Source organism: Loxodonta africana, chromosome X (genome assembly GCF_030014295.1).
Source record: "Loxodonta africana isolate mLoxAfr1 chromosome X, mLoxAfr1.hap2, whole genome shotgun sequence".
NCBI classification, from domain to species: Eukaryota; Metazoa; Chordata; class Mammalia; order Proboscidea; family Elephantidae; genus Loxodonta; species Loxodonta africana.
This window is the reverse complement of record NC_087369.1, coordinates 122,854,567-122,866,546: the sequence shown is the minus strand read 5'-3', so window position 1 is coordinate 122,866,546 and position 11,980 is coordinate 122,854,567. Positions and strand designations below refer to the sequence as shown.

Sequence of the window (11,980 nt, the reverse complement as noted above, 5' to 3'; positions counted from 1 at the left end):
CCTTCCTCCTGAGTCTGTATCCTCACCCCCTTCCCCAGTGCTGCCCAGATCTGGGGCTCATTCCTCACTTGGGAGCCCTGTCAGCTGGGGCTTGCTGTCAACTGGTACCATGGTCCTGTCTTTTTGTGTACAAAGTGATTCTTTTCCTTGAACATGTTGAAATGAAAAGCATCTGTCAACGTGGAGTTTTGTTTGTAATCCTGTACAGACACACACAGAGAACTATACATCATCTTTGTGTTATCTGTGCCTTTGCCTTCTGACTAGACTCTCAACTAAAAAACTAGGACAATGTTTTCACCAGTTTTAGCACACAACTTTATTAACAACATATAAATGAAGTCTCAAATGAATACACTTTGGTCAATATAAATCACCGATGTATAGCTTACTCAAGGACAAATAGATTCACTATCAGACTATGTTACAAAAGTACTAAAATATCTCAATTTACAAAGCACAATAAAATCACCAGATTTCATGCTGAGAGCATGATTTGGTATCCATAAAACTGATCCTGTCAATCAACACAGATAACTTAAGTATTGAATTTATAACTTTAACATGCATTGGTTTCACAGCGCAACATCAAAAACATCGTTCAAGGGTTTTGGAGAACATATGGCTATTCAGAGTTTGAGTATTAGTCGTATAATTTTATCTCTCACCTCAGGATCATTGTGCTCTGCTAAGTCTTGGAGTTTCTGACCAAACTGTTTTGCTTCCTGAAATATGGAAATAAGTTCATGTTTAGTGAACTGTTCCTTGGTAAACAGCTTCACCCTCTTTTTGAATTGGTAATTTATATTCTCAAATACTTCAATGATAGTAAGAATATTGGCCTTTGACTCATTCTTGTTAAAGGGTGCAACCAATGATGACAGTACTTCGGCACTGATCAATTCTCTTGTATTGGCTTGATTTTTAGCTAAGTATGAAAACACTTTTAAAACAAAAAACTTGGTTTTAACACTTCCTTTGTTCAACAAGGTAAGAAAATCTGGAATGTAGTTGATGATCATATGGTGATCCTCAAATTTCACACTCAAGTGCCCTAATAATTTTAGTCCAGACAGTTGCACAGGGGAGTTCAAGGGATAGGAGAATATGTCCTTACAAACTTGATTTATGTACGACTCTTCCCTTTTTGATTCTTCAGACAACTCAGAGCTATCATCTACCATATTTAGAGCTCTAGGGTGTTCTTGTGGGTTAGGGTGTTCTTTAACATTGGGATTATTGATCAAGCTTTCAACCATAACAGTAATACCTACATCATGAATTATATCTTGAGTAAATGGATAAGCAGGACTGACACCCATTACCATTGTAGCTATTTCATGAATGAAAGGATCCTTAGTTAACTTAAGTAGAGCAACAAGCTTATCGAACTCTTTAGGATCTAAACTAAAGCCACGTGGTTTGCAGCGGCAGGCTCTTGGATTGGGCCCATACTTTTCCCTATACCTAATCTGTTTTTTGATCTCAGCTAACGTCTGGAAGTAAGGCCCACCATAGGGTGGGATCTTGGTCAGAGGCCGAATCCCCAAAGGAGTTTCAATCAAGGTCTCAACTAGGGTCCAATTCCCTTCTGGTGGCAAAGATTGCTCCCCTCCCTCAATTGGAACTAGGACACTATACCTGGCCCTTGACCATGCTGCTGCTTTTTGCTTTATAGTAAGTTCAGTTTTGGGTGTGGGCTTGGGCATTTCTTTGATCTTTGGTGGGGGTTTATAAACTTGAGGAGGGGTCTCTTCTTCAGGCCAGAACCAGGACCCTACACTAGGTTCTTCTCCAGTCCAGAACCAGGAGCAGACATTTTCTTCAACCTCATCATTGGACTTGATCCCAATATCAGCTTCGTTACCAGCCCTGGACTTGACACTGGCCTCTTCGTTTATCTGGGGCCCGGACTCAATACTGGCCTTATCATCAGCTTTCCCACATGACTTGATATTGGCCTCACTGTCAGCACCAGCCTTGGCTTCAGACTGGGTCATGACACTGACCCTGGACCCAGCCAAGGCCTTTGAATTGGTTCTGGGCACTACTCTGGGTTCTGCCACCATTTTTGCGTTAGTCTCAGCCACGACTTTTTTTTTTTTGCTCACCCCCCTTGTCACAGCCAAAGCCTCACTGTGGGTCATGGTCTGTGTCTTGGATGCTGCTCCATCCCTAGCCTTGGCCTGAGTCACTGATCCTGTTTTGGGTTTTGCCCTAGCCACTGCCTTGGCCTGGGTCTTAGCCTTGGCTCTGGCTTTAGAAGGGCCCTTGATTCTAGCTTCCAGGCCAGCCCCAGTCCATAATCTAGCTCTTGCCCTGGCCCTGGAACCAGTCATGGTTCAAGTAAAAGACAAGGCCAAGTTATGCAACCCCACCCCAATCTTAACCTTGACCGAAGGTCTGTCCAAGGTTGGTGTTTTCATACAAAGTCCAGTAGTCATTCAGCCCCCTTTCCAACCATAGGCTCTGCCAATGATATAGACAATGTTCAGAGGAAGATCACTCAGGATAGGGAAGGATGGCTGTATGCCCGGGTGCAGCCCTGTGGAGGGTGGTAGTCTTCAGCCACTTCAAGGCCACCAGATCAGCCACTGAAGGTGGACCTAGGGGTTGAGGAAGGAAACGGGGCTTTGAGTCTCTTCCAGTTTTGTCAATCCACACAGATTAGCACAGAGAGACAAGAGAGTATGGAGATTCATTGCTAGGTGGAAGAGGTAGATAATTAATGGACTCTCTCACCTCTCATTTCACTGTCTCCCTGTGCTTCTAGTTGCTACCAAACTCCTTTCTGGGCACCAAATAGAAATAGAGAGGATGAGAAAATTGGATGGGAATGAGAGAGAGTGAGGAATCCCTAGATTGGATCTTGAACCCTGCTGGACCCTATCAGATCTCTACTACCTCATCTTACAGGTCTACCCAGGCAGTCTCCACACTCATACCCACCTGTACTGATCTGCAGTAATTTTCTCCTCCTTTTCTTGTTTCCAATTGTGACAAGCCCTTCGGCAGACCTACAGTCAGACCTATGGACAAACAAACAGGAGGAAAGGGTAGACAGACTTTGTCTTTCCAGATATAGTTTGTCTGCTGTTTGCCTCCTCCTGGCCTCATTCTTCTACTGCCCTGCTTCAGGGCTGCTGCTCCTCCTCCCTATTGCTCATCATTTCCTCTTCAGGGACTGCTTTGGCACTTCTGTAGCTCAGAACTGGGCTAGGGTGAAGCATGAGAGCAGGCAAAGCAAGTGAAGAGTTGTAGATCTTAGTATTCTGTGCCTCAGAGCTCACTAAACGTCCAATCTAAATCAGCAGGGATCCAGACAGGGGTTATTGGAAAGCTGGTAAAATGGAAGAGATAGAATTGTCTCATCTTAATCACTTCCCATTCCTCTACCCTCACACCAACCTTAACTGATACAAGACAATTTTCTCTTCTTCATTATTTCCTAGCTTCAGTTTGGGTTGCCACTTATAAACCTGCACAACAACTGAAAGTTCCAAAGACCTAGGGACAGACCTGCCCTCAGAGATACACAAACACAGAGATACACAATTGGAGACACAGGATACATTGGAGATTGAATCCTTGGTAGAGAGACTGGCACCTAGGACTCAGATTCTTTCTGGATAGAGGTACCTATCTCTCATTTCCTACCTCTTTTTCTCCTCTACAACCCCAAATCTCCAAGCGTCCCTCTCCATTCTTAAAGTCTGACAATTCCTCTGCAGACACATGCTCTAACATCCCTTTCTCTGCAAGATAGTGGTCGTGTTAGTAGGGATGGAATGTGCAGACAAGCCATGGAAGTTGGCAGGGAAAACAATGAAAGGTATTACCCCAAGATTTCACCTAGGTTCCTATGCTTCCTTCCCCTCACCCAAAATGTATCATTTTTCTGCAGCATAATGGAGGCAAAGAAGGACATATTTGGAAAGCTGAAGATTTGGAGGTTGGTCTAGACCTCTACCTGCTCTAGTCTCATCCCTCTATCACCCCCACCCCTCAGGAGGTCCCCAAGCACTGCCCACCCTACAGAAACAAGGACAATTTCCTTCTCCCCACCCCTTGACGTCTGCTGCTCCCTACAGATCTTTACAGAAATATGAAGTACTTAGGAACAGACCTACAGACATAAACGCATGCATACACACTCGAAGACCAACTGAAAAGACAGTGAGAGTGATTTAGTTGAATACGGTCAGACAAGTAACCACGACATGAGACCCTTTTTGAATACAGGGACTTGATTATTAAAAATTTACAACCTCGTGTTACACCCTCTTCTGGCCAGGGCTTCCCAAACAACTGTCCTCACCAATGCCGGCAACCCTCCTGCTCCTACAGTCCTCCAGCCTCCCGCTAGAAGCCGCTACTACACACATCCCTTTCCTTCTCAAACATGGTCGAAGGTGGGCTGAGTGTCTGGAAATCAAGCTAGCAAGAAGCGGATAATTTTTAATTTCTTGTTGTGTGCCACTCAATTATTCCCATCGCTCTCCTCCCTCTCACCTCCCACCCCCCATGACCAGGTCACGTTTCCAGCGTTCATTTCCAATACCCACATCCACACCCTGATATGCTTGCTTTCTTACTTACCTGTTCTTCTTGGATCAGAGGTAGTTTCCTCGTTTCCTTGTCTCAAGGGTTGCCATGCCCTACAGAAAGAGGGACGAGCATTCAGATAGCCACAATAATGTGAGACAATGGCGGCGACTGTGTTTGGGGGATGGACCAGCACGTGGGACAGAGAGCAAGATACCTGCTTCACATCAGATTAAGGGCCGTGATTAGTAAATAAATGTCACTTTTTGGTATTCCCTTCTTCCCGCCCCAAGAGCTCCTCAGGTGCCAGCAGGTAGTCACTAATTAACATCTACCTTTTCCTCAGCCGACCTGCCACGTCCCCGATACCAAAATCAGCAGCTGAGTAGCTGGAGTGTAGTGTACGGTTATCTAGACTTAAAGAGGCGGAATGATATCTAGCTTTGCATAGCACCACCTCTCCCGTGTCTGTGAGCTCTGTTCCGCCCACCTGGCGTTTCTGGTACTGGAACACGGGCGGGATCTGGATACAGGGAAAGAAGCGTCTGAGAGAAGCAGACTGATGCAAAAGCGTGTCGGTATGGGTCCTCTCTTCTAGGACTTCCTCCCCCCCACCCCACCAAACCTACCGTTTTTTGTACAGGAGTTCCGGGCGGTGACGTCAGTACATCAGCTCCGTTTTGACAGAGCGGACGGATACCAAAGTCTTCTACGTTCATTTATTTCTTCAGAACCCAGGGCCCACCGAAATGGGCGAGTTGGGGAGGGGCAGAGGTAGGAAGGTCAAGAAAGATGCTCAAGATAGACAGTCCCCTCTATAAGAAGCCTCCCCAATTCACAACCTGAAAGCAGATGCTAGCTGCTTTCCTTGACTCCTTTTCTCTCGCCCCTACACCCTGCCCAATAAATGGATATTCTCTTTTTCTTTGAATATATAAAATTATTCATTTTCCCTGCCAGGCAGTGAGGGAGAGGAAAGGAGTGTGAGTTAATCAGACTGTAAATTCCATGAAGGCAGAACTCCCTTTTCAGTCTGAAAACTACAAAAAATTGTTGAATGAAGTCAAAGAAGACCTAAAAAAAAAATGGAAAGACATCCTGTATTCATGGATTGGAAGACGTCATATTGTTAAGATGTTAATACTACCCAAAGTGATCCACAGATTGAATGCAACCTCCATCAAATTTCCAGCAACCTTCTTTGCAGAAATGGAAAAGCCAATCCTCATACTCACAGGGAATTGCAAGGGGACCCGAATATCCAAAACAATCTTGAAAGAAAACAAACAAAAAAAACCCAAGAAAGCTGGAAGATTTACATTTTCTGATTTTAAAACTTACCACAAAGCTACAGTAATCAAAATAGTGTGTACTAGCATAGGGATAGACATACAGATCTATAGAATAGAATTGAGAATCAGTAAACCCTTATATCTATGTCCAGTTGATTTTCAAAAAGGTTGCCATGAACATTCAATGGAGAAAGACAAGTCTTTTTAACAAATGGTGTTGGGACAACTGATTATCCACATGCAAAAGAATGACCTTGGGTCCCTACCTCATTGTATAAAAGTAATTCGAAATGGATCAAAACCTAAATATAAGAGCTAAAACTATAAATTTCTTAGAAAAAAAACAGGGACAAATCTTCAGGACCTTGGATTCAGCAATGGTTTCTTAGACATTACACAAAAGCATTAGCTAAAAAAGGAAAAAATATATAAATTAGACTTCATCAAAATTAAAAACTTTTCTGCATTAAGGGGCATTATCAAGAAAGTGAAAAGACAGCCTACAGAATGGGAGAAAATATTTGGAAACCCTATATTAAATAAGGGTTTAATATGCCGAATATATAAGGAACTCTTAAAACTCAACAAAAAAGATTAATCTCAATTAAAAATGGGCACAAGACTTGAATAGACATTTCTTCAAAGAAGATAAACAAATGGCCAACAGGTTCATGAAAAGATGCTCAACATTCCCTTTAGGGAGGCAAGTTAAAACCACAATGAGATACAATTTCACATTGACTAGGATCAGATATGCTATCAGGAGGGATCAGTCCCTGGAGAAGGACATCATGCTTGGTACAGTAGAGGGTCAGCGAAAAAAAAGAAGATCCTCAACAAGATGGATTGACACAGTGGCTGCAACAATGGGCTCAAATATAGCAATGATTGTGAGAATGGCACAGGACTGGGCAGTGTTTCGTTCTGTTGTACATAGGGTCGCTGTGGGTTGGAACTGACTGGATGGCATCTGACAACAACAACAAAGGAAGGCTATAATTAAAAAGAAAGAAAATATCAAGGGTGGCCATGAATATGGAAAAACTGTAACCCTCGTACCTGCCTGTTAGGAATGTAAAATGGTGTGGCTACTATGGAAACAGTTTGGAGGTTCCTCGAAAAGTTAAACATGGAATTACCAGATGACTAAGCAATTTCACTTCTATGTATTTACCCATAAGAATTGAAAAACAAACCCAAACGAATATTTGTACATGAATATTCATATCAGTACTACTCACAATAACCAAAAGGTAGAAACAATCAGTATGCTTATCAACAGATGAATGGATAAACAAGTTGTATACATACAACAGAATATTACTTGGCTATAAAAAGGAGTAAGTACCAATATATGTTACAACATGGGTGAACCTCAAATATATTATCCTAAGTGAAAGAATCCAGAAATACAAGGCAACTTATTATATGATTTCATTCATATGGAATATCCAGAACAGGTGAAGACATGAAGCAGATCGGGTGCGAGGGCCTGAGGGGAGGGGCAAGTGGGGAATGACTGCTGAACAGGTAGGGTTTTACTCTGGGGTGATGAAAATATTTTGTAACTAGATAGAGGTGATTGTTGCACAACATTGTGAATGTACTGTATGCCATTAAAGTGGTTAATTTTATGTTATATGAACCTAACCTCAATAAAAAAATAGATATCACACAGATTCTACAAAAACTTAAAGGATAATAAGTGAATATTGTAAACTTTGTGCGAATAAATTTGAAAACTAAGGTGAAATGGATACTTAAAAAATCATCTATATGAGACCAAACGGTCAACAATTACTTTAGAACAAAAATGAGAATGTATGTGTGGGGGCAGGGAAACGACATCATTGGAGGCGGAACAACAAGAACTGAAATAATTAGAATGTTCATGCATTGTGAAGAATGTAACCAATGTCACTGAACAATTTAAGTAGAAATTGTTGAGTGGGAACCTAACTGCTGTGTAAACCTTCACCTAAAACATGATAAAGTATTATTTTTTAAAAATGAAATGAATACAAAACTGTATCTACCTTATGATTCCATTTATATACCAGTGTGAGCATATACATTTATGTGTGTGTATATCATTAGATTGTCCTAAGTGATGCCAAGAAATTGATATGCCAATTTAGATGCTCAGAAACAAAGTATGAGAATACTCATTGCCCCACAATTTCAGAAATAATTTTGGAAAACATACACTTTGTCTCAACAGTTATCTCCCAAGAACTTGACATAGGGGACAATACGCACACAGATGGGTATAAGGAAGAAGACTGCAGAGTTAGCATTTGGCTTGGAGGATGGAACCAAAGGGAATTGAGGGAATTGGCAGGACAGTGGTTGACTCGGAGGCTGTGATGTCTGTGCTGGCTAGGAAAGGGGGTCGAGGATGGCAAAGCTCAATCATGTATGGAGAGGAAGTAGAGGGATCAGAAGATGGTTTCTATGGTCCCTGCCCACAAGGGAACCCCGTGAGCTCGGAGCACCAGAGTTGTGCCAGGTGAGATAGCCTCTATTCCTCCCAGCATGGCTGAGAGGTGCACACTGTGGCTCTGTTCTCTGGGTGAGAAAACTGAGGCTTAGAGAGCTACAGGACTTTGTCTTCAGTCCTTGAGGCACTACATGGAAGAATAAGATTGGAATTGCTCTTTAAGCAATGGCGAGTCCTCCCTCAGCTTGTATTTTTAAGAAATTCACACTCCAATATATGGATCCCCAGTGTACTCATACATAAAGAATTGAAAGTGGCAAGTGTTAGGAAGTAACTTATGCAAAACCGGAAATCAAAGACACAGTTTGCAAGCTAGTGGTACCTCACCTATGTCATCGCTTACAGAATTGTGACTTGAAAATTTGGGTCTACTACTATTTCCATTTAAAAGCTATGCCTTCTTGTTGTCTAAAGCTCAAACATTACAGAAGTGTGGAAAATACATTGTGCAAGTGTCCTGTTCAACATTTGCCTGCAATTCTGGACTGCTAATTGCCAGGTGCTGAGAAAGGCCCCACAGAACCGATGTAAGATCCTGTGTTATTACTGTTTGTTTGGAAGTGAAAATAAATGGCTGAACCCCCTAAAGAACGAGAACGTGGAGCACCCAGGTCAGCTCTCTGAGGAACGCGCTTGCAGACAGGTTTACTCTCCCTCACCCTGCAGGTGCTAAAGTGAGACGCCCAGAACGGTACACCTTCGGAAAGGGGGAGGGGGCAGTACAGTGGAGGGGAAGGCTGGGGAAAGCATGGTGAGAGGTGTGAAAAGGCCTATTTCCCATTTTCGTGTATGTAAATCGTAGGAGTGTACACGATATGGTCTTTGAAAAAATTCAAATGAGCAAGAACTAGAAGTAAAACATGAACTCACTCAGATAGAGCTAGTGGGTGTAACCTCCCCTCCAGCATCCTGGGCACCTCTCCCATGGACTCACCCAGAGAGAGCTAGTGGGCGCTCTCCCCATAGCCATCTCCCCCTCTCCTTCCTCCTGGGAAGCTCCCACAGGAGAGCCCTGACCCCCTTCTCCAGTGACACAGAAGCAGCATGTGGAGCCCAGGCTCCAGGGAATCCTTCCCCTCCCTGCCTCACCTTCCTCCAAGTCCCCAGGGAAGGCTCCGGAGGGAGGACGGAATGGGGTGGGGCCCATGGCTCTGCTCCCTCACCAGGTGTCCAGTGCTCTGCCAGGCCTGGCCCTGGACAAGACCAGGACATCCCCAGGGATGGCCGTGGGGAGGAAGATGGGCCAGGCAGGCTCAGGAGGTAGGGAGGGGGTGAGGACAGAAACGGAGTGTAGTTAGGTAGGGGAGACATAGAGGAGTGGAGGCGAAAGAGAAAGCCAAGGAAAGGCAAGGGGAAGAAGTTTACTGTGGGTGGTGGAAATTAGGGAGAAAGGAGGGAAGAAAGGGAAAATGGCTCCTCTGCTGCCACCCTGTCCTTCATCTGCCCCTGGCTGGAATGGGGCCCTTACATCTTTTCCAATTCCTAGGCTGACTTCAGCTGAGAAAAATGGGGAGGAATGAGGGAGAAGAGTCCCAGGGAAAGAGAGACATCTGAACCCCTGTACCCCCAGCCCTCATCCTCACCCACAGGCACCTTCCTGCCTCTTGTCATCACCCTGATGAGCACTGTCACCCACCCTCAACCAAATTAGATCTGGCTTCCACTTCTCACCTCATTGTTGGAGAGGTTCAGGATCTTGACTTTGGGGGCTTACTGTATAATGTCTGTATAGGGTCACTATGAGCTAGAATCAACTCTACAACTGGTTTTTTTTTTTTGGTATAATAGACAGGCCATCCAGCTGGTACAATTTGTTGCTGTACAAGTTCAAGGACAACAGCTTTTGGGAAGAAGAGTTAGAGTAACAGTTACTATTTAGGGCACTGGAGACAAATCTGCCCTTCATCTCATCCTTTCCATCCCTCTACATAAGTACCAGTACTGGGCATGTGGCCTCGCCTCAGGGAAATTCTCTTCTACAATCTGCAGTATGGCAACTATGCAGTTTCTTTGATTCAGGATCATGTCAATATCATGGTCGATCAAGTCTTCAGGAAGCCAAGAAGAAGGAGTCAGAAGGCTAAGATGGACCAGCTAGACCAGCACCAACCCCTTTCAAGTTAGCATCCTTAAGTCTCCCTCCCATGCATACCCCTCTGTCCTCACCTGCCCAGGAATTACTGCTGTCAGCTGTGCCTGGGTCAAAGCGGAAGCTTTGGAGGTCAAGAGCTTGTTGAAAGCCATCATATCATTTGTTCATGGTCAGCTGCAAAAGCAGGGATGGAGATAGCAGCTCTGAGGCAGTCGTGGTGGTGGTGGTGAGGAGGAAACCGGGGTAGGGAAGAAAGAGGTGGGTCTGGGCGTGGGTACACAGCATGCCTTGAGTCTACATTACCTTTAGCTGCTCCATTTGCTGTGGCTTCAACTTACTCTGCACAGAGTGGGGTACAACAGAAGGGCTGACAATGATGGATATCAGCAGGAAAGAGATGCAGAGTAAGTACCAGGAACTCTAATCCCAAAGAAGATGGTCCAGCCCCTGGTTTGTCTTCCTGCCCCCAGACTAAAAAATAAAAAATCAGTCCTGTTGCCACTGAGTGGATTCTGACTCATAGCGACCCTGAAGGACAGGGTAGAACTGCCCCATAGGGTTTCCAAGGGGCACCTGGTGGATTTGAACTGCTGACCTTTTGGTTAGCAGCTATAGCTCTTAACCACTACACCACCAGAATTTCCATATAGTTAATTCCCTCAGTAAACACTTTTTGGTTCTCTTTATCATAAATCTTGTAGCTGACAGCCTTCAATGCAGAAGCACTGCTAGTATCGTGGACAAAGAACTGGGCTTGCTTTTTCACACTGAGACTACAGGGAGCAAAAGCAACTGCAACAGTGTTGGAGGCTTAAAGGTCCCTAATGATCCAGGCCACCCACTTTCCTGTGCCTTGTCATGTGACTTGACCAGCCTCTATTACATAGACTGGGCTGAAGGGAACACTTCAATGGCTCTGAATGAAATTCAGTAGCCAAGTCTTGTTATATTTTCTCCCATAAGGAACTTGAGTGTGAAAAGAAGGATGTAGGGAAGAGTGCCAAAATGGAGTCAAGTCTGGAGAACAGACTTCACCAAGTGTTCTGTTCTGACCTTCTACTGAGCTTTAAAAGAATTCTAAAGAAAGGACCATTGACGTGATTTCTTATATTTGTGCCAAATATGGATTTTCTAAATCCCCTTTGTCTCCATTCGAAAGCTCTCCTCCCAGTAATTAACTGAAGATGGTTGACACGATTTTCCTTTTTTAAGGTTCTGGGAGCTTCTATCTAGTGCAGACCCAGCCTGCCCCTCTGACAAGGACTCCAGAGACATGATCCCTCCCCACCCCCGACATATACACATTCGATGTGAGTCAAACTGAGCCATGCTGTGGGGAATTGCTTCAATTCCTTCACTTGTAATTTCCAATTTTGCTTTATAAAACCTCCCCTGGACTCTCTGCAGTGAGCCTTTTCCCTTTTTGTTGCTTCTCTGAATCTGCCCTTACTAGTTCAAGGATGTTTACTTCTAGTAAATAAATAAATAAATAACAGATTGCAAGTTCCCCTGTCCCCAGCAAAGTACAGAGCATGAGACTATCACAATTCC

At 44.1% G+C, this 11,980-nt stretch overlaps 1 protein-coding gene across 1 annotated transcript; it reads right to left on the bottom strand.

Annotated features, from left to right (window-relative positions):
* Nucleotides 1–251: 251 nt before the first annotated feature.
* Nucleotides 252–2,668, bottom strand: ARMCX5 (armadillo repeat containing X-linked 5). The gene has a single exon (XM_003422048.3). It carries the CDS (start codon nucleotides 2,337–2,339, stop codon nucleotides 630–632), a length of 1,710 nt encoding a protein of 569 aa, XP_003422096.1. The 5' UTR covers nucleotides 2,340–2,668; the 3' UTR covers nucleotides 252–629.
* Between the last annotated feature and the right edge of the window lie 9,312 nt (nucleotides 2,669–11,980).

Bases quoted from the DNA above. Each gene is read 5' to 3' on its own strand.
- ARMCX5 (XM_003422048.3), bottom strand. From the start codon at position 2,339: ATGACTGGTTCCAGGGCCAGGGCAAGAGCTAGATTATGGACTGGGGCT.